This window comes from Papio anubis, chromosome 20, assembly GCF_008728515.1.
Source record: "Papio anubis isolate 15944 chromosome 20, Panubis1.0, whole genome shotgun sequence".
Taxonomy (NCBI): Eukaryota; Metazoa; Chordata; class Mammalia; order Primates; family Cercopithecidae; genus Papio; species Papio anubis.
In genome coordinates this window covers 45,331,515-45,353,123 of record NC_044995.1, presented here as the reverse complement: position 1 = coordinate 45,353,123, position 21,609 = coordinate 45,331,515, and the positions used below count along the sequence as shown (strand labels likewise).

The 21,609-nt window shown below is 61.3% G+C and overlaps 1 protein-coding gene across 2 annotated transcripts in view; it reads right to left on the bottom strand.

Annotated features, from left to right (window-relative positions):
• Positions 1-21,609, bottom strand: part of MLLT1 (MLLT1 super elongation complex subunit) — a 75,001-nt gene that overhangs the window by 4,968 nt on the left and 48,424 nt on the right. The window contains exons 4-8 of one of the 2 annotated variants that reach the window (XM_003914748.5): positions 15,937-16,080; positions 11,594-11,719; positions 6,862-7,419; positions 2,658-2,745; positions 1,133-1,241 (exon numbers count right to left, since the gene is read on the bottom strand). In XM_003914748.5, the coding sequence (XP_003914797.1) occupies positions 1,133-1,241; positions 2,658-2,745; positions 6,862-7,419; positions 11,594-11,719; positions 15,937-16,080 (1,025 nt within the window). The remainder of the gene's footprint in view (positions 1-1,132; positions 1,242-2,657; positions 2,746-6,861; positions 7,420-11,593; positions 11,720-15,936; positions 16,081-21,609) is intronic. The other variant, XM_009193290.3, reaches the window with a different exon arrangement.

Below are 21,609 nucleotides of genomic sequence, written 5' to 3'. Positions count from 1 at the left end.
GCCGTGCCTGCCGGCCCCTTTAGAACCAGACCCTATGTCAGCCTCTCTGCGCTCATGGCTCTTGGCGTAAGCAGAATCTACCCTGAATGTCACTGAACGAGGCGGAAGCCTGCTTCCAGGTCCTGTCCTGGGGACGCCACAGCCCTCCTCGTGTCTAGAGGCTAAGTCCCTGTCAGAGTCGTGGGCCTGGACCTCCCACCAGCAGCTCCCCTGCAGTGAGCCACTGCTCCTGCTCTGTCTGCGGTGGGCGGGAATCCCACCATGTGCCTCTGGCTGCACATGGAGGACCAACCAGGCCCTGCCGCCCAGCCTGCGGGAAGGTGGCTTCAGTGAACAACAGACAGCTGCAGGCGCCTGTGAGGCTCCCATGCACCTTGCTGGGTGCAGGCTGGTAACCAGCCCTGTCTTCAGTAGAAGCCACTGGGGCCTGAAGGCCTCAGCCTCACAGGAGGAGGGACTGACTGCCGGCTCTGCTACAGCTTTGGAAAAGCCTGGGCCCCTGCCCACTGAAACCTGTGTGCCCGGGGCCAATGCCCGCATGTTCTCTGCTGTCGCTGGGCTGGAGGCCGAGCGCGCCGGAGCTCTCCCAGGTGGGGTCACACCAAGGGTCCTGCATATCCCAAGGAGGCGCTCGGCACCCCTGTGCCTCTCGGGGAAAAGGCCACAGGCAGCCAAAGCTGTTCCCACACTGGGTGTCGGCTGTCCCAGGACGGGGCTCCCCATGGATCCTCACCAGTGTAAGGCAGGTGGGAAAGGACTGGGAGTCTCCTGGCCCGAGAGCAGAGCAACAGGCCTGCTCCCTCCCCCCACCTCCAGCCAGGGCTCCCTCCTGCACCCCTCCCTGCCGGACAGCCTACACCTGCCAGCGACCACGAGAAGGGACAACACCCAAGGCCCCAGATGGGGGCAGCCCTTGAGGCCCTCAGCCTCAGGGACCAGGAGAGGACACACAGCCCCAGACCCACCCCAAGGCCCAGGCTGGGCTGAGGCCACCTGGGGACGGATCCTCGCTTTGGCCCTCCCAGGGGACCCTCCAGTCCCAACCCCACCTCCAGCCTCACAATCACTGCAGACCCAGCCAGAGGCGCCCCGGGTGGCCGCCTCCGCCCACTGGCTCCCGCCGGGCAGTCACCTGGAGTCCCTCCCCGGGTTGGTCTTGCCGGCAGCCTCCTCGCCTGACGAAGAGTCATCCTCGTCGGACTCCTCAGACTGCAGGTCCTCCACCATGGAGCGCAGGGGTCCTGGGGAGGCGGGGCGGGGAGGGAGGGGAGACAAGGGCAGGGCTCCGCTGAGCCTCCAGGGTCCCTCGCCCACGAGGCCACACAGAGCTTCTTGACACTGGTGACCCCCAAATGCACACGCCAGCCCACCTGGGGGTCCCTGTGACCATCTCCAAGAACTGCCCCCACACCGGCAGCCACCCCCTTCCCCAAGAACCCCCTGGCTCCCCCATCCCTCCCTACCTTCCTGGCCCTGCTCGCAGGCCTCAGGGGCCTGGCCGGCAGTGGGCGCGCAGGGCCCCTCCATTGCCGCAGCCGGAGGAGAACCCCTCCTCTGCTCAGGGCACAGAGATCAGAAGCTCTGCCGAGAGCCCAGGGAGGGCGACGGAGCCACAGCCCGGCTTGGAAGCTGGGCCTGGGGCCACAGATTTCTCTGCCTGCGCCCTACGCCGGCCTGCCCACCCCCTCGGTAATCCCCTCTGCTGCTCCCAGTCCACCGTCCTCCCCTTTCTCCAGAGGCACACGGTTCCAGTCCCCTACAGACGGCATCTTGGTTTATATTCCTGTTACCAAGGCAACAGAGGGACACAAAGCCCTCAATTACCTTAGTCACATGATCCCGCTTCAGTAGGTCCCCCTCCCTTCCCGGCAGATAAGAACACTTGGAGCGAGTGTGGGCTTCAAGGGCCCCATCCCCCAGCCCCCTCGGCAACTGCACGGCTGAATTCCAGGCCAGACTCCCTCCACAACCCCGTACACTCCTCTCCCCCAGCCCCCCTGGCAAAGGATTCCAGGCCAAGGGGGAAGGAGGCTCCTGTTCCAATACAGGAGTGGAAACGCTTCTGGCCTGGGAGTGGGTGCTGGGGTCTGGGCTGCGGCTCGGGGCTCAGGGCAGCTCTCCCGCTGTGTCCTGCAGGCTGCCTGGTCTCCACGGCCCTCCCCACTCTGGGGCAGGCTGGAGCAGGCCTATGTCCTTTCGCCAAAAAGCCTTCCCTACTCAGGGTGGCCTGCCTGGAGAGGGAGAGGGCACGCCAAACACTCCGGCAGCAGGAGACCCCGGCCGTCCACAGGCAGCCAGCGCCTCGGTGACCCTGGGGAGCGGGTGGGATGGGCGGAGGAGGTGATGCCGTCTGTCCATGGTCCCCAGCAGCGCAGGGAGGGTTCTGGCCACGGGCAGGGCCACCAGCCTGGCCCCAGGCACAGGGTACATGCCAACAGCCACCACAAGGAGCAATGCCCCAGGCCTGGCTGTAGATCCGGTTACCTGTTCCTGCTTTGCTTTTAAATATAGACTCTCCCAAGCCACCAAAACTCTCCATGTACAGATCTGCGCGGCCCCGCCTGCGCAGGCAGCGGACACTGAGGAATGCGCATGCAGCCTGAGCTCCAGGCCCTGCCCGGCCCCATCCGTGCCCCCTGGCTGCTCTCCGTACACACCTTGGCTGTGGTTCTGAGATGGCTCGAAGTCCGAGTCTGAGCTGGAGTCTGAGCTGGAGCTGGAGTTGGATGGGCTTGACTGGGCAGACTTCACCCAATGGCGGGGCAGGAAGGGAGGGAGAGAGGGAGAGCTGTCACCTTTTAGCAGAGACAAAGGGGGCCCCTCTGGCAGTGGCTATGCTGAGTGGGTCTCCCCCAGACACCCCCAGGGTCTCAAGGGTACCCAGGTGTGCCACTGAGAACGCACTAGGGAGCCAGCGCCCAGGCCATGTGATGCCTGCAGCCTCCCACGCCAGCCCTAGGACACCCCTGGATTCTTCCCACTGAGCGGTGTCTGGCTTTCCCGTAGCGCCAGATCTTGCGGACCACGTGGGCTCTCCTGTCTACCCAGGCAGGTGCACAGGGGACTGGGAGGGAGGCTGGGGCAGGGGCCTGAAGTCCCACAGGTGGGTGGGCCTTGCCTTCGTCCAAGAAGGCAGGCATTGACTGGTGTCGCAAAAAGGGTCTGGAACAGGAAAGCTGGGTGTGGACACTTCTTGTTCTGACCCAGCGCTGTCCTGGGGCTCAAGGGTGGCAGAGAGCTCCGTCTCCCCACCCATGTGCTGCTCCTACCACCAGCTGCCCGAGACACTGAGAAGCGTGTGTGCACAAGGGACAGAAGCCATGGGCAAGCCTGGCCAGACCTGCCTCCTCCTCCCGCAGCTGTCCTTCCAGGCTCAGCCACCAGGGGGCAGTAAAAGCCACAACAAGGACACAAGGGGTGCGATGCCAGGGCAGAGGGTGGCAGTGCGGGGCAGGCGGTTATGGGGCGGAGGTTCAGCTCCTGGGTGGACGGGAGTCAGGCACTGCAGACACCTGCACGGGGAGGGGCCCACTGTTCCAGGCCCACATTTCTGCCAATGGGCTCATCCCAAGGGGTGTGCCAGAGGACGCAGCGGGCCCAGGGCAGCCCCCTCACCTTGGGGGCCCATCTGGTGGAACTAGGTGGCTTGAGCCCCTCAGACCAGTCCTCTCCAGGGTCCTCCCTCCATCAAGAGGACGCAGCTGGTCTGATGGGTTCTGGCAGGGGCCGCTGCAGCCGCCAGCCATGCAAGGGAAGCCGCGAAAGGAGTGCTGAGGTGCTGAGCCGGTGGGACTCAGGACCTTGAGTGCCTGGGGGCCCCCGGCCCCTCCCCTAGCATGTGGATGAGGGGCCCCACGAAGGCCCAAGGCCTCCCCATGCAGCAGGTCCAGACTCACCCTTGCCTGAGAGGGAAAAGCGCTCTCTTCCCAAGGGTTTACTGCAGCCCACCCCAGCCCCCTCCTGCCCCTCAAACCAGCCCCTGCCAGCACCCCTCCCCACCAGCACAAGCCCGCCGTGGTGCCCATCAGTCACTGCCCACTCAGGCCACCTGAGTCCCGAACACATACCCCAGAGCGTCCAGGACCCCTGGCTGGGCCTTCCTGGAGCTGTGTGATGCACAGCCTAGACTTCTGTTCTTGGGGGCCAGGGGTGAGTAAGAGGCGACTGAGAGATGGCCTATTGAACCCCAGCCTTCTGACCAGCAGGCCTTGCTACTCAGACCAAGGCCGTCCCATTTTTCCCAGTGCCTCAGTTTTCCCAGCACTGCCAGCTGCCTACACATGGACCAAGGCTAGTCCTCCCTTGACCTCCGGATGGAACCCCTGGGGCAGAGGGGTGGGCACCAACCTGGAGGAAGGTGGACTGGGGAAGTATCCAAGGTCCCGGTCCCATATCCCACGCACTTTCTCACTAAGGGTGGGGCGGGCGGCACAGTTCAGGCAACCAAAGGAGGCTGTGCAAGGTCAGCAGGGATGGAAGCGGGGAGGGTCCAGAGCCCCGAGAGGCCTCCTAAGCCTGCCTGGGCCAGGAGTCCTGGCGCCGTGCCGGACAGAGGAAAGCCAGTCGGCAACACGTGCCCCCTTTCCTTCCACCCAAAACCAAGGGGCAGCGAGGAAAATAATCCAGAAATGGTCTCAGCCAGAAGAGGCCTGAGGTGGTGTGGTCAGAAGGGCCACCGGAGCACGCCCAGGGCTTAGAGGGAGGGCGGAGCAGACGGGGTCCACAACTGGCCTGAGGGTAGGCGGTACCGACTGACTCCAGATCCCCAAGGGCCAGGGAGACCCCAAGGCAGCAGCTGGAGGACGTGGGAGCTCAGCCTGGGGACTCGGCCCAAAGAGCTGCCCTACGAGGGTGGGCGTGGGCCGGACCCCAGCTGGTGCAGACTCCTCCGATGGCCGGTTCTGGTAGCACAGCCACACACAGCCTCCAGGAGGGGCGGCCCAAGACCGCCAAGGGGAAGCCGGGGGGCCAGTGGTCTGGAAGGCCGATGTGCTTCTTCATCACAGCAGCCTGGGCTTCGGCGAAGCCCCTGGGGGAGAGGCTGTCAGGGACTCTGTGCTGCTGGGGCCTGGGTCTCACTCCCGCACAGACCTCGGGGGGCTAAGCCGCATTGCTCAGAAGCCTCTCAGCACGCGGCACGCTCTTCTTCAGCCAGGAGGAAGTCCCAAAGCCTCCGCCAGCAACTCCAGCCTCAAGGCCACCCAGCCACTCTGAGCAGCAGTGTCCTAGGTGGCAGGAAGCTCCCCACAAAATATTCTAGCTGTTTGACAACACTGGTGGCGGGAGCCAGGAGCCAAGTCACTCACTGCTGGGGGCCAGGCTGGGTGGGCAGAGAGGAGCGGAGCGGGCCATGGAGCCACCTTTCCGCTGCCCAGCATGCTGCACACCCAGCCCCAGGAGCCAGAACACCTCGGCTGGAGATGCCTGGCCTGGAACTGCACGTCACCCAGTACCTATTCCTGACCCTGGGGTAGAAGAGAGGGGACAAGCACCTGCCCAGGGCTGTGGTTGCTGCCCAGGCAGAGAAGGGGGCAGGCTTGGTGCCCAGCAGGCACCACCAGGCCCTCCCACAGCTGAGAGGGCTACTGAGACGGCCCGGGACTTCCGGGAGGCGGCACCGGCCCCCCCCCACCACCTCAGGGTCACAGCAGATGGTGCTGTCTTCAGCCAGGGCCAAGCCATGGGGAACACCGGGCACTCAGCCTTGCCTGCCCATGTGTGTCTATGAGGCAGGATGCACTGTCACCCAGAGGCTGGGCCATCACCCCCAGCCAGCCCTGACACCTCCATGAGGGCCCTGGGGGCAATCAGCGCTGCTCACATAACCCCCTCTGGCTTTGTGGCTGGGACCTGTGTTCAAAGCCCCAGCGGCTTTTCAAAGCCTCAGCAACCCTGAGGCAAAGCTTCCCCTTGAGGGCAAGCCAAACCCACAAAAGGCCCCTGAGGGCTGGGGCTGGCAATAGAGGTGAGAGGCCCAACCCTCATCCATCCATTCATTCATTTTCACCTGGCCCAGTGTCCGTTGTCTGAATGCCAAGTGCCAGATAATAGCGCTGGAAGACACCACTGCCATCCCAGGCCCCAAACAGGGTCTGGCCACAAGACCATGAGGTGATTACCGGCTCTTGTGGCTCAAGTCATGTCTGATGCAGTCCTCTGAGAATGTCCGGACGCAGTGCTGTGGGACAAGCCCGCAGCCTCTCATGGTGAGAAGGCCGGTCCCTGAGAGGGGTCCTCGTTCCAAGCTCAGACACCGGTGGGGACAGATGTGAGCATCTCCAAGTCACAGCTGTATGTGATGGGTGTGGGCGGGAGGGATGCTCTTGACCCCACCAGCCACCTAAGAAGGGAGCCGGGCACGGCCCAGTTGCTCCTCATGGCTAGGGGCTGTCTGAAGTCCTCATCATTAACCCTCCAGACAAGGGTGAGTCTCCCAGATGCCCTACTGGCAGAGGGAGCACGCTCCAGGCTGGGCTGACCGCACCATGGTCAGAGCAATCGTGAGACATGCTTGCCCACTGGCACCAGAGCGGCCAAGACCTGGGCCCGTGCAGGGGGCTGCTGGAGGAGGGGAACTCAGAACCTTGGGACCATGCCATCATGCTTTACCAGAACCACCCACAAACGCCACCTAGGAGGCAAGGAGGGACTCCTCATGAGGCAGACTTTTATCACCTGACAGACGGGGAAACCGAGGCCTAGTGACGTGTGGAGGCCCCAGGTTACAAGGAGCCAGCGGGAGGAGCGGCTGGTGAGACCTGAGGTCCGGGCTCAGATCCCACCTCCTTCCACTGTTCCAGAAGGGAGGCGGGTCCCACCACACTGCCCGCACCTCGCTGCCCTGCCCCGGCGCTCACTCACCTCGGACTTGAAGGAAGCCTCGTCCTCTGAGTTGGACTCCTCCACCTCCAGGGCCTTTTTGGCCTCCCGTGGCTCACTCTCGGCCTTCACCTTCTCCCCTCTGGCGCTGCTCTTGTCCTTGGCCGGCTTCTTGTCCGAGAAGGAGGAAGAGGTGCGAGGCGAGGTGCCTGGAGCACTCCGGGACCCCTTCGAGCTGCTCTTCTTCTGCTTCTTGGCGCTGGGCTTTGGCGAGTCGGCGGTGGCCGGCCGCTTGCTGGAAGCCCGGGGCGGGGGTGGGGGCGGGGGCGGGGGCCCACCCTTGGGGGACGTGCTCTCCAGCTTGGTCTCTTTCAGGGCCATCTTGGGCTCCTTGAAGGCAGCCTTGGGCGGGGGCGCCTTCTCCTCCTTGGGCAGCCGGCCCTCGCCCAGCTTCCTCGAGGTGTCCTTGGAGCTCTTGGCCTGCTCCCGCTCCAGCTCCTTGGAGGAGCTCTTGCTCTCGGAGTCTTTGCGGGGCCGCTCCCGGTGCTCCTTGGTCACCTTGTGCGGCTTGGAGGCCTTGCTGCTCTCCTTGTTGGCGTCCTGCAAGGCCCAGAGCAGGGAGGGCAAGGGGAGAGACAAGGTCACATGGCACTGCGGGGCACGCTGCTCCACCACCCCTGACCCCTACAAAGCATAATCCACCTGATTCAGCCTCAGCTAGAGAAACTCTTCCATAAAGCAAAAAGGTAAGGCAGCAGGTGAGAGTTTTAAATGGAGTTCTCCCTCTAAACTACTAGGAAGTGTCAGCTGGTCCCCGGCGGCGGCAGGCTAAGCTTCCCCTCTGAATTGAACTGACATTCCCTGAGGGATTCAAGAAGAGCACAGGGTGAGTCAGGCAGAGCACAGCCACTTCGCCCGCGCCCGCCGCGCTAACACCTCACAGCTGGGCCCGGGAAAGTCAGAGGCTCTGCTGGCACTGCGGGGTGCTGGCGGGCACTGGAGGCAGCCCTGCCCCTCATCCCAGCCTCCGTCTCCAGCATTCACGCTACGTGCGGGAAGCTCAGTGCTTCCTGCTCGGTCACGCAAGGCCTTCCGTTCTGAGCCCCGCCGGCCCCTCTCTCCAGGACTCCACTCCCCTAGGGTCCAGCCGGCTCAGGCCTGGCTTCGGGGCGCCACCTGTTGAGTGCCCACTGAGTCCCAGGTACCGCACAGAGCAAACAGCTCCTGGGCTTCTCAGAAGGGAAACCGCCTGGGTCGCCTTCCTAAAATACTGAGGACATTCCTAGGTCTCCGCCTCAGAAACCCAGGGGTTTAGGGTGGAGCTGGACTTGGGGGCTGATCGCATTGAGGACAGAGGTAAGATGATGGCAGAGAGCAGCAGGACGCAGGCCCAGGGGTGAGCTCAGCTCTGACCTGACACTGCAGGACTCGGCAGAAAAGCCCAGCCATCTGTGTCTGCTTCCCTGAGGAAGAGCAAGGCTACCACCTCAACCCAGCACGCAGCATGGGGGCTGCCAGCACCGCGGCTGGGGTGGCACAGCCCGCGCCTGGCCTGGGCGCTGCTGCTTGTATGCTGTATGTTTCTGCCCTACACCCCGTCCCACAGGCACGCTGCCAACACTCCCGCGGCGGGAGCCACGCCTTCACCTTCCCTACGGAGACCCTGTGTCACCCCACGCACCCAGGGGCACTGAGCAGGCTTCTCTGCCGTCAGCCGCCTGGGACTCCACCCTTGCTAGGAAAGGAGCAGCGGCCAGCAGGTGCACGGCGGCCCCAGAGCCTGTCCAGCGATCACACACCTGGCCTCCCGGCACAGAAGCCAGCAGCAGCCAGACCCTGAAGGCCCTGGGGAGGGGCTCTGGGAGCAGTGAGAGTACCAGGGAGGAGGGGGGTCACGCTTCACAGCTCCCCCAAAGATATGCGGGAGGGGCAGGCTGGGCAGAGGCCTCTCAAAACCACTTGAGTGTCCAGGGACAGACTCCTCCCTGCAAAGAACCACAGGGCAGGCAGAGCAGCTGGCCATCTTCTTGCAAAGTCACAGCCCACGCTGAGTGTCAAAGGCTCAGGAACTGTACCAGTGGCTGTGAGGCCTCGGCCTGGCTCTTCCACTCGGGGCGGTGGAGTGTCCCCAGAATCCCCCCTGCCGGCCTGGGCCATGCAGGGCTATCGGGGGGTGTCCTCTTGGAAGCTGGGCTGTGGAATGGGGCTGTGCTCCACAGCAGGCTACTCCCCAGGGAGGGAGGTGTGAGACACTGAATGCCACATACCACCTGGCCTCTTCCAGCAGGGGACACACGCCCAGCCGGGCCGCAGGAGTTTAGCCGGGGTCACAGCCACCAAGGGCAGAATGAGAGCAAACTCCAAAGGCACACCAGAGGCCCCTAACACAGTTCCCACTGTGCGCCCCTGGCCTGGGGTCAGCCGAGCTGCCACTGCCACCAGGGCCTGCCCGGCTAGGAGGAGCCTTCCCACCCAGGCGCACAGGCACCCGACACCACAGGTTCTGAAAATAGGCACTAAATTTTTTTTTTTTTTTTTTTTTTTTGAGATGGAGTCTCCCTCTGTCACCCAGGCTGGAGTGCAGTGGTGCGAGCTCGGCTCACTGCAAGCTCCGCCTTCCGGGTTCACCCCATTCTCCTGCCTCAGCCTCCCGAGTAGCTGGGATTACAGGCGCCCGCCACCACGCCCGGCTAATTGTTTGGATTTTTTAGTAGAGACGGGGTTTCGCCGTGTTAGCCAGGATGGTCTCCATCTCCTGACCTCATGATTCGAATTAGGCACTAAATTTTCAGCATTACATGAGCACTCTCCAGGGCGAGAAGCCATGAAAATCACGTTCGCAAGGTTGTCTGTGAACCTCCACGGGAAGCAGCAACCAGGCCAAGTACCTGACATCACATGGGTGACACCCAGCTCCCTGCAGCTGATGCCAGGCAAGGCCATGAGAGGGTCCTGCCCCCTCTACGAGGCTGTGGTTTCTGCCTGCCACGCCACTCTTGAGTGAGGGCTGTGAAGGAGGGACAAACCCCAGGACTGAGTCCCCCAAAGCTGCCACAGCTGCACTCACCAGCAGTCCCCCAGCCTGGGGATTCTGATGGGCAAGGCCCCAAAAGGCCCACCTATCCCATCTCTCCGGGCTCAGGGAGCCCTGCTGAGGCCCCTCTGCTCGGAGCGCATGGCCTGGCCACTCACTCCCCAGGCAGAGCCAGTGACCAACGGAGGGCGCTTAGCCGGGGAAGAGGCCGGTTCATAGGCCTGTGCCGTCCAGGGCTCCACGGTGGGGCTGACGGCTCATTCGCCAGGCTAGGGTTTGGGGCAGAGGGGCTTTCTCAAAACGCCCTCAGAGACAAGTGCCTTGGCAGGACCCAGTGCTGCCCGATTCTTCCCCACAGATGCCGCCTACATCTCTCCACCCGGTGGCTGGAGAAGTCTCCAGGGACAGAGAGGGTGGAGCCGGAGGACCCTGCCCACAGGCCTCCTGAGCCTAGTGGATCAACTCACCAGCTGGGAGCTCCAAGGGTCTCAAAGACACTCCGGCAAGAGAAACCACAAGCAGCCCCAGCCCCAGCCCCAGGGAGGGCACCTCTCCAACCGGGACGGCCTTTCTACACAGGGCTTTAGGTGGCTTGAAGTGACCCGTGCAGAAGAAAGCCTGTTGTGGTGGCTGAGAGGGACGCTGCCAAGATCCCCAGCAAGAGCTTTCCTTCGTTGAGCCTCCACAAGGCTCAGGCAGAGACAGGCCAGGAGGCCGAGCGCGGAGACCCCAGGGTTCCGTTTCCTACTCAGAGACTCTGGCAAGTCTGACGATTTCTAAGACCTGCTGGCCTTGGGGAAAGAGCCAGAAAGACCTGCCTGGGTGCTGCAGTTCTTCTCCCGCGCGGCTGACGGTGAGTCTGTGAGGCGCTGGAGAGCCCTGCCTGTCCCGCCTGGGATGGCCGGGTCCACACGCAGGGCCCGGCAGACAAGTGAGGAAAGGAGAACGGAGAGGACCAGCGGAGAGACGTGTGGGTGGCGGGCACCGGTGAGCTGCCCCGAGGGCCCGTGCAGCTCGGCCTCCAGGAACGGCTACGCTGAGTGGGCGGCTATGGAGGACTGGGGCGTGCTCAGGGGTTAAAGGAACACTGTGATGCCATCCAAGGGCTTTCTAGCTTGTCTTTTGAACTGCCGCTCAGGGACGGTTTAGAGAGAGAGGCCTCAGAAAGGCCGAGTGCCACCCACCTGACCGACTGGGACGAGATGAGACCATAAAAAGTTTCTTCCACACCGGAATTCAGCTGGCGCCCACCTGGCTTCCCCTGCCCTTCCCCCACGAACCTCTGCAGTGAGCCATAGCCCGAGATGCAAAGCCTGGCATAGCCAAGGGCAGGAGTAGCCCCAGCTGCCCTCAGGAGGGTTGAGGAGGTGGGCAGCTGCAGCCTAGACAGACACTCTACCCAGCGGCCGCCCCAGCAGCCGTCGGCGAAGCTCTCAGGGCTTCAGGCCGAGCAGTCCTGGGACCCTGCCATCACCTGGCAGAACAGGAGAGGACCAGGCAGGGTCTCTGGCCTCAAGATGAACAGGACAAAGAGCCCACGATCACGGGCTTATTCCTGAAATCCTAGGGAAGCGGCAGTGCGCAGCGAGGGGTGTGCAGAGAGCTCAAAGAGGAAGACGCCAAGGGAGCGAGTTCAGGTACGGAAGGCCCAGCCCAGTGGAGGGAGGGCGCCGGGAGGGGCCAGACCTACCACAGCTGGGCCCGGCGCTCCCATGCGACTGGGCCTTCCGCCTCACTAACCTTGGAGCCGTGGGATGGTTTGGTCTTCTTGGGGTCAGAGAAGGCAGAGAGTGGAATTGTGGGTAACATGGGGTAGTCGGGACTGGGCCTGGACACCGTGTCTGCTCCTTCGGGCATTACCATCACCTAGTGACAGAGAAGAGACAGTCATTATCGATGGGCAGGGGGCAGGGGCCACGCGGGCCGGGCTGAAGGTGGTGGGGCTTCCCTCTGCAGGAGGGAGAAGGGAGAGCCTCAGCGCTTTCCCGAAAGAGTCCCAGGCGCTTCCCCGCTGGGGACTGGGTGCTGAGCACACAGATGAAGCAGGCATGGGTGGGGAGCGAAGAAAAGGCCAGGGTCCCAGGATGGCTGGGCCCAGATGGGGCCACGCGGCCTTCCGGGAACAGCGGACCGGAGGGCTGGCCCAAGAAGACTTGCGGAGCACACTGAGAATCATGAGAAGGCAGCGTGGCCAAAGCCTGACCTGCATGCTAAGGTTTAGGGGGAACAGCTAAGAAGTGTGAGAGGCCAGCCAGACGCCCACAACAGGCAGGGAGCAACTTCCCGGGGTGCACACGGGTGCAACTCCAGTGGGTCCCACATGCCCAGGGGAATGAGCCGTCCTTGGTGTGCAGTGACTGCAGCTGACCCGAACAGGGCAAGAGCACCCAGGCTGAGGCTGAGACCAAGGCAGACGACCTGTGCCTACCAAGGGGGCTCTCTGCAAAGCAGGCCCGAATGAGCCAGCGAGCCCGCAGCACGGGGCGCCTGCTCCTGTGCTCCGTCAGAGGCTACGGATGACGAAAGTTCTGGGGTCCTTCCAGGAGGGCTCCCAGGAAACACCTGCTGTGCAGGGGGAAGCTCAGAGCAAGGTCTTGAAATACCAACACTGCAAGTTTAGGAACACCACCACAGAGAAAAGCCTCCCAGATGGCCGCAAGAGAGAACAAAAGGAGAAAACACACTTCAAAAAAAAAAGTATTGAAGTTGGTAGAAGAAGCACCGCTAACAGCCGTGAGCACCTGCGGTTCCCAGCCAGCCAAGCCTTTCATCTGAAGACGCTGACGTCATGCGGCCATGGGGACACAGGCTGAAAAGAGGGCCCCCAGGGTCCACACTCTGAGCTGCTTCTCAGAGCCTGTCTGACCGTGATAGCTCAGCACCGACAGCACGTGTGCCCCAGCCATCCCTGAAAACACGCCACGGTGGGCCCTCCGCGCTCTGGGGCACGCACACCTCACAGGCTCACAGAGGAGCCACAGAAGGCCGCCATGCACAGACAGGCTTGCCAGGAGGCTGAGCCCCATTCCCGCTCAGGCCCAATCCTTTGACTCTCATGGTAATCTACCTTCTTTCCCCTCAAAACAATGCCCTAGACTGACTGTTTCAGGATCACGCAGTGTCTCGCTCTAGCACAGACCCTTGAAAAAAAGGAACTGGGAACTGAACGCACAGATGACTCCCACCTCCTACAAGGCGCTGCCAGGAGGACCAGGCTCCCCGACGGAAATAAGGACCCTCAGCCACGGGGGCAGAGATAAGACACGGTCCTAAGGGGCACAAGGCTGGGCCGGCGGAAAGTCCTACCCACTCTCCCTTGAATCAGCCATCTCCAAGTGACCCCAGCGAGAGGAGCAGAGAAATCAGCGCTCGCTGACACAGAAAGCAGCCCCTCCTCCCGGGTCTCCCAGCACCGACAGCTCCGCGGCGGGGGCTGCAGTCACCTGCTGCTAGACAGCCACTGCCTGGTCCTGGGCAGCCCCAAGAGGAGCCCCCGCCACTGAGACCTCTGGCTGCTGCTAAGGCTGAGAGCCCCACTCAGCCATCAGCCCAGGGCAAGCCCCGGAGGCCTGGAAAGTTCCTGCCCAGCCAGCCAGCTCCCCGGGCAGCCCACCCTCAGAGGGCAGAGCGCCCAGCGCCTGCGGCAGAGACCCCCCACGGCGCCTGCTGCAGCCTGCGTGCCTCTCTGTGGAGCCAGCGCTCCCTCCTCCTGACAGGCCCTTCCTCCCAACCTCGCCCCACGCCTCCTCCCCGCCCCTGGCTTTTATGTGTTGAGGCGATGGCCTCAGAGCCTTCATCGCTGCGGAGGAAAGGAAGCCGCCTCCCACAGGGAGCGAGGTCCTGGCTGCAGCCCAGAGAGGCCCAGGGAACGCCACTTCCCAAAGCCACGCTGCCACGGAACCTCCGGGGACGCCCAAAAACCCTACTGCAAACGCGGTGAAAACACCTGGCCATGAAAGAAGGTGGAAAAGCGGAGCCAGGAGGGCGCTGGGACCCAGCCCCCACACCCTTGGGCCACCCAGCACTCAGCCACGCCGTCCACAGAGACCCACGCTGTCCACATAGATCCACGCCATCCACACACACCCACGCCGGCACCACCCTCCCCAGATCAGAACCACAAGCGGGAATCTACGAGGATAGCAGCAGGATGCACTCAAGCTTCTACGTGGACAGACGCCTCCTTCCTCTTAGGAAAACGACGGCCACCAAGGATCTGACTGTGCCCCAGGAGGAGGAAGGGGGACTCCCCAGCCTAACACCCACAGCCATGGTGCCCCCAATTCACCCAGGAGGCGACCCACTCCACCCGCATACTCAACACGTCACATGTGCCACATACACACCCATGACACATTCACACACTCCCAACACACGTCACACCATATATGCGTGACATACCACACACACGTCCCACAAGTGACACGACATACATGCCATGCACACACCATACATGACACACCAGACAGCATATGTACACACCACACAACACACATATATACATGCCACACACACCACATGCCCCACGTGTGACACCACACCACTCACCCCATACATGCTACACGTGCCACACACTGCAATACACGACACACCCCACATACAACCACACCCTACAAGTGCATGCCACACCCCACACATGTACTACACCCCACACATGTACAACCACACCCCACATATGTACATACCACACCCCACACATGTACATACCACACCCCACACATATACAACCACATATCCCACACATGTACATACTTACTAACTCCCTACACATGTACATACCACACCCCACACATGTACAACCCCAATTCCTAATACATGTACATGGGCCCACACTTACATATGTGCATACCATAATTCTACACACATGTACAACCCCACCCCACACATGTACATACCACACCCCACACATGTACATACCACACCCCACACATATACAACCACATCCCACACATGTACATACCACACCCCCACATTATGCATACCACCCCACACATGGCTATTACTCTCAGCACTCACATATGTACACCACATCCCACACATGTACACACACCCCTAATAATATGTATTACATACTCACACTCCCACACATGTACATACCATTCCCACACATGTAATAACCCTCATCTCATTACATGTACATACTACACTCCTTACACATGTGTGCGCATTGGCACCTGCCACATGCACACCCCACACATATGTGCCATACCACACTTACTCCCACATGTGACACCACACCCTATACATGTATGTCACCCCACATGGCACCACACCACAACATGGCACCTCACACTACACACAGCACTCTCATAATCCACACACAACACACACACACTCACAAACACCACACATACATACACATGACACACCACACACCGCACACGACACACAACACGCCACCCCAGCCCACTCCATCACAGGCTCAGGCCGGCACCCAGGCAAAGGGTCTGTGGCCTTGGGTCCTGAAGGTGGCATTGCTGTCCTGTGCCCAGGCCTCAGCCTGCACATCCCTCCCTCCATGCACCCCCCTCCATAACCTCCACCAGCACCTGTGCCCACCCTGTTGCCAAGAGCCCTCGTGGGGAGCTCTGCCCCCACAGAGGGTCCGGAGGGCTCCACTCCAGCCACCGCATGGGGGTCCCGGCCACATGTCTCCTGGAGAGCCCTGGCCCCAGAGCTGGCACTGTCGTCTGGCCTCCCGAAGTCAGAGGTAATGGCGATGCGCACGGCGGGGGCCCTGTGCGGAGGCCCTGCCCGGCTAGTTACAAGCCAGCTCCAGGCCCAGCCACGCGGTCAGACCGGCCTCGCGCCCATCCCTTCCCGGCACTTCCTGCAGGAGGGTGTTAATTACCCACGGCTACCCAGAAGCACAGGGTGACCAGCAACGAGTCACCTGCAGCGACCACGCCCCGGCACAGGTTGCGGAGCTCCCAGGTCCCCTCCAGCTCTGTCGGGCGCTGCCGTGTGACCTGTGCCTCGGGTCTCGGCCCCCAGCACCAACACCTCTGGCTGGGCACAGGAGGCCGCAGCGGAGCGGCCTCGGCGGGGCAGCCCCTCGGCGGGCAGGGGCGGGGCACACTCACCCCGCCGGCCCGCAGGAGCTTGTACCGGAACTCCGTGGTGGGGTTGTTGAAGGTGAGCTTCTCGCAGCGCAGGTGGTTCACGGGCGGGTTGCCTTCCAGGTTCAGGAACAGGTCGTAGGTGAAGCAGACCTTCCTCGGCTCCTCCTGGAACAGAGAAAACAAGAAAGTCCACATCAGAGGGTGGTCGTGGGGCAGGGACAGAGCTCCCCATTGGCCCTGGTCCTCCTCTCTCCCTCACCAGACCTCCGCTCCCCTCCCTCCGATTTGCGCCCACTTCTCTCTCGGGGCGCCTCCTGCCCTGCCCTTATTAAAAATCGAACGACTTACTAAGTGCAGCTAACTGGGTCTTGCAGGCCCCACAGCAGAAACAAAGCTCATTCATAGCCATGCTCTCGGACGGTTACGGGAAACACGTACCCCTTCAACCTTTGCAGCACCACTAACGGACAGGGAAACCGAGGCACAAAGACACCAACTAACGCATGGCAGCGCTGAGACCTGCCCCAGGCCTCTGGGGCCCACGATCTCACCACCTCCACTCCCTGCTTCCTTTGCAGCCAGGGCCAAGCCCAACAGACGCGGGACGCAGGATGCAGACTCAAACGACAGAGCAGCGCCCAGAGGGGGCAAAAGTACAAGGTCACGATCCAGTTTCCAGGAGGCTCTGTCCACTTTGGGTGCCGCCCCGCACCCTCACCACCCCCGAAGACAGGGACGCGCTGGCATGGGGCAGCGCTGATGAATCTTCCACATGAGGGTGTGAGGAGTTCATGGGACGGCCTGGAAAAGGGCTGTGAGTGAGAGGCTGTGATGAGCACAGAAAGGCCAGGAGGGCTCAGGGCAGGCAGGCTTGCGGGAAGGAGCTGTCTGCCCGGGCTCCCGTGGAGGCCCAGCAGCATGTGCAGGGGCTGCGTTTCTGTGAACCTGGACATTTTGAAGCAAGACAATTTCATCTGCTTTTCCTTAAGAACCTCGCCCCATCCCAAATGATGTAAGCCACAGGTCCCAGTAAACAGAGATGTGCTCCTGGGAGCAGGGACGTCAGACTGGTAAGAAAATGGAGTGGACGGGGAGTGTGGGAGAACGGCACTGTGCCAAGCCCGAATGTCACATGGAGGAAGGGAAGTTTTCATAGAAACAACGGGTGCGGGCCGGGCGCGGTGGCTCACGCCTGTAATCCAGAACTCTGGGAGGCTGAGGCAGGCTGATCACTTGAGGTCAGGAGTTCGAGACCAGCCTGGGCTACATGGCAAAACCCTGTCTCCACTAAAAATGCAAAAATTAGCCGGGCATGGTGGCAGGAGCCTGTAATCCCAGCTACTCGGGAGACTGAGGCAGGAGAATCACTTGAATCCGGTAGGCGGAGGTTGCAGGGAGCCAAGATTGCACCACTGCACTCCAGCCTGGGCGACAGAGAAAGACTGTCTGAAAAACAAACAAGCAAGCAAACGTGCAGGCTCACGTTCTCACATTATGGGCAGCTGGTGCTTGATAAGGGTGACGAGACCACTCAGTGGGGACTGAGGAGTCTCTTCAACCAATGGTGCTGGGACAACTGGATACCCACCCGTGGGAGAATGGAGGTGGCCCTACTTCACCCACACACAGGAAACAACTCAAAATGGATCAGAGACCTGGACAGAAGCACTAACGCCACACAGCTCACAAGAAAATACATCACAACATTGCATTAGACAATTGTTTCTTACAATGACACCAAAAGCACAGGCAACTAAAGAAAAATACATCACGTGAACTTCGGAAACATTTCAGAATTTTGGCCCAGGCATTGTGGTTTATGCCTGTAATCCTAGCACTTTGGGAGGCTGAGGCAAATGCAGAGACATGGGCGAGTGGGTACCGGGGGCGGGTGGGAGGTGCAGGAGTGGCTCCAACAGTCAAAGGGTTTCTTTTGGAGGTGATGAAAATATGCTGGAATTTAAAATTTGTGATGATTGCACAACACTGTGAATATACTAAAACCACCAAATCTGCACAGTTTAAAAGGCTGAATTTTATGGTAGGTGAATTACAACGCACTTTGTTAAAATGCAGTTCACCGGCATAAAAATAACTAAGAGTATGGGCGTCCCATGAAGGCTTCTGAGTTGGGGAACACTGTTCAGAAGCTCGAGACGTCACACTGGCTCAGTCAGCAGTGGGGATGCAGGGCAGAGCTCCGGGCCCGGGGTCCTCTGCACCCTCTTTATTCTCAGCCCTTTCCCCAGCAACCTAAGCTCGCAGGTGCATGACCACATCCTCAGTCCTGGCAAGAGGGGACAGACCGAGGGGCTTAAGGTGCTGCAGCAGGCCATCTCTCCCCAGCCTACCTGCAGTGCCAGACAGTTTGCACAGGCGGCACCAGACTCTGCAAGCTCTGGGCACAGGTGCCTCCTGGGAGTCGGGGACTAGCTAGCAACACAGGTGGCAGAGGCAGCTCCTGCGGCAGCCCACGAGTCCCAGGTGCACCTGCATGGGAAGGAGCCTCCAGAACCACGAGTCCGGTCAGGGCAGACAAGTGAACAGGTTCCCAATCCAAGGCCAGCCGGCGTGGCCGACAGTGACCTTGTGTGGGGAAAGCCCCGATCTCAGAAGAGTGGGTCTCTGTCCCAGCCCCAGGCGGGGAGGCGTGACCTGTCTGGGCCAGGCTAGGGCTCCCTCCCCTTGTCCGAGGGGACATGTGACTTAGGCTTGGGTAAGGAGACAGAAGGGAGGGCAGCCTAGGGAGAGCTTTCCTTCCCAAGTCATAAACAAAACTGCAGGGACAAAGTTTCTCACCACCTCTCTTTGTCCTGCCAAAACTCGAGAGGTGGTGTCTGCGGAGGCGGCTTCCTCCACAGGACTATGTGGAGGGATGCCAGGCCCTGGCACCTCCTGCCTTCATGTCCTGTAAGAAGACCAGCCCTTACAAGAAGCCCCACTACACACTTGGTCCGAGCAACTGGACGTCGTATCCCTAACCGACACGCCCCCTCCAAGTCCACACTTCTCCTACGCCGCTCTCCCTAAGGACTCAAATGTGGCTGCGTGCCCCTCCTCTGTGCCCCTTGCCTTTACAGAGACACTTGTCCCAGGGGGTGTGGGTCCCTGCCAAACTGGGAACCTGGGACTACGAGGACTCCTCTCCTGTCTTCCCCCGAGGTGCGCAGCTGGTCCAGCTCCAAGTGAGCCACGGGAGTGAGATGCTAGGGCAGACTGGAGGGGGGATGGTCCAGCACCAGGGGTGGGAGGGGCTGGGAAGGCTCTCTGGGGGCTGTGGTGGGGCTGAAGGATGGCCAGAAGCCGGTCAGCTCAAGAAGGCTAAGAGGTGGATGGGTGCCCAGGCTGGACCACCAGGAGCATGCACAGCCTCACACAGGAAACAGGGGCACGGGCTGCGGTGTCCTCGCGGGACCCCCGGGCTCCAGCGCGGCTGCGGTGGAGAGAGGTGGTGGTGCTGCCCCTGAGGAGGGGAGCCCTGTCCGGAGGTGGAGGAAGGTTTCAGCTCAGGAACAACGGTCACATCCAGGTCTCAGGAAGCCACACCCTCCGGCCTACGGCGCAAAGGGCAGATGCAAGCCGGCACTTCTGGGCGCAGGGCTGGCTGGAACCTGGCAGATAAAGGGGAACAGGGTAGGGGAGGAGAGCTCTTGTCCTGCCTTTCCTACAGAAGCAACACCACTAGGTGAACCCGGAGAAGGCAAGCAGCTAACCCGCACAGACTGTCCCAGCCCACCCACGAAGGACCATGAGAGCGTCCTAGCATCTCGCCATTCACTCGGCCGGCGGCAGAGACGTGGGCAGCCACATAGAAAGACCAAGCCTCCAGATTCAGGCCCCCGAGACAGGGACACGCGAGTCAGAGGGCGACCCTGAGTGCCCCTTATGGCCAAAAGCAGCAAAACCCAGATGGTACCAAGCTCTGCGGGACACATGGTCCTGACTCTTCACCAAATAAATCGCAAAGCCAAAAAAGACTGCGTGAATGAGAAGGGGGCGGGAGAATCTAGAAACAACGAATCGCAGCGTGTGGATCTCATCAACATCCTGATTCAAACAAACACAAAAAACAGGACTTTAAACACTGGCATATTGAGAGACTAAGGGATTATAATCATCAATTAATATCACCAAGTAATATGGTAACATAAGAGATGACTAATTCATGGGTGTGGTCCTGGTAGCACTGTCTTGTTAGAGGCCTCTTTTGAAATATTTACCCATGAAATGAGGACGCCTGGGATTTGCCCCAGAATGACCGAGAGGGCAGCGCAGGCTGGAACGGGCTTGGCTGTGCAGGGACCACCTTTGGGTGGGTGGCAGCTACGAGAGTTTGTTGCATCTGCCTCTGTAAATGCTTCAAACTTTCCCTGGTAACTTCTGAGTGGACGCCAGGCAGCAAGGCTGTGCAGAGGGTGAACGTGCCTGGGGGAGCATCCTCGTGAAGAAAGCCTGCGGCCTAAGGGACACCAGCGGGAGCCTAGCCGCGGTCCTGCCTTCTAGGCCTCAGGTTCTTCACAGGCAGCTTGGGGGGGGTCTGCCGCAGTGCCACAGCCACAGCCCGCAGCACCCTATCGTCCACAGGAGCCGTCAGCGCCCCCACAAAGCAGCCTGGGCTAACAAGGGCACCTGGGGAGGCACAGCCAGACGGTACCAAAGCACTGGGATGCCCCAGGGACACTCCCCAGCTCTGCCCACTGCCTGGAATGGGGCACCCTGGGGCTCAGAACCGGGTCCTCGCCTCTCCACCCATGCTCCTGGCCCCGGCTGTGCACCCCAGCTGTGCACCCCTGCTGCACAGCGAGCCCAGCCACTTCTCCCAAGCTCCTCAGCCGGCCCCTCTCTCCTGAACCACCTGCCTCCTAACCGTCACCCGCTTCTACCACAGCCCCCTTTCAGGCCACGGTATCTCCATGCGCCCAGCGGCCTCGATGAGCCTGGAGGAGGCGCCACATCCTCGGTGCAGCCAGAGCGACATGCTGCCTTCTTCCAAGCCTCCTCCACCCAGCTCACCCCTTCCTGACCCCCGCCTGCCCCTACCCCGGCTTGCTGCTGTCCCCAAGCACAGAGCACAGCTCACTCTCTGCCAGCTCTCCTCGCAGTCCGAAGCACGTCTGTCTTCTGTCCCAGCACCCTACTGACCCATGAACACCACACACCATGGGACCGTCCTGTTTTGTTCCTGATGGGCCTGGTGCTGGGCTAGCACTGTGTCTGCTGAACGTCCCCAGATACTCATGTATCCACCAAAAATGCCACAGGCGCCTACCATAACATCCTGGCAGGGATGAGAGAGGAGAGGTCTCTAATCTTACGGACAGTCAGGCTAAAAAGGCGAAATAGCCACGCGGCAGTGACACCGGTGTGACACCAACTGCACCGTGTCAGTGTCTGCAGAGCGCTGACGGTGACCAGGCACTTTCTAAGCACTCAGCAGATACAAATGCTTCATAGCCCCAAACCCAGGTGCTCCTGGTATCCCCCCATCACAGATGAAGATGCTGAATCGGACAGGGGATCTGGGCAGCAGCAGAGCCAGCGCACCCCAGCAGAGGTTCTCGGGAAGCCCCAGGTCTTGGAGAGGTTCCTGTTGCCCCCACAAACCAAACAGGGAAGGCAGCCACAACAAGGAGATCCGGCATGTTCACGACTGCAGAGAGGGCAGCACCGGAAAGCAGGGAGGACACCCCCCAC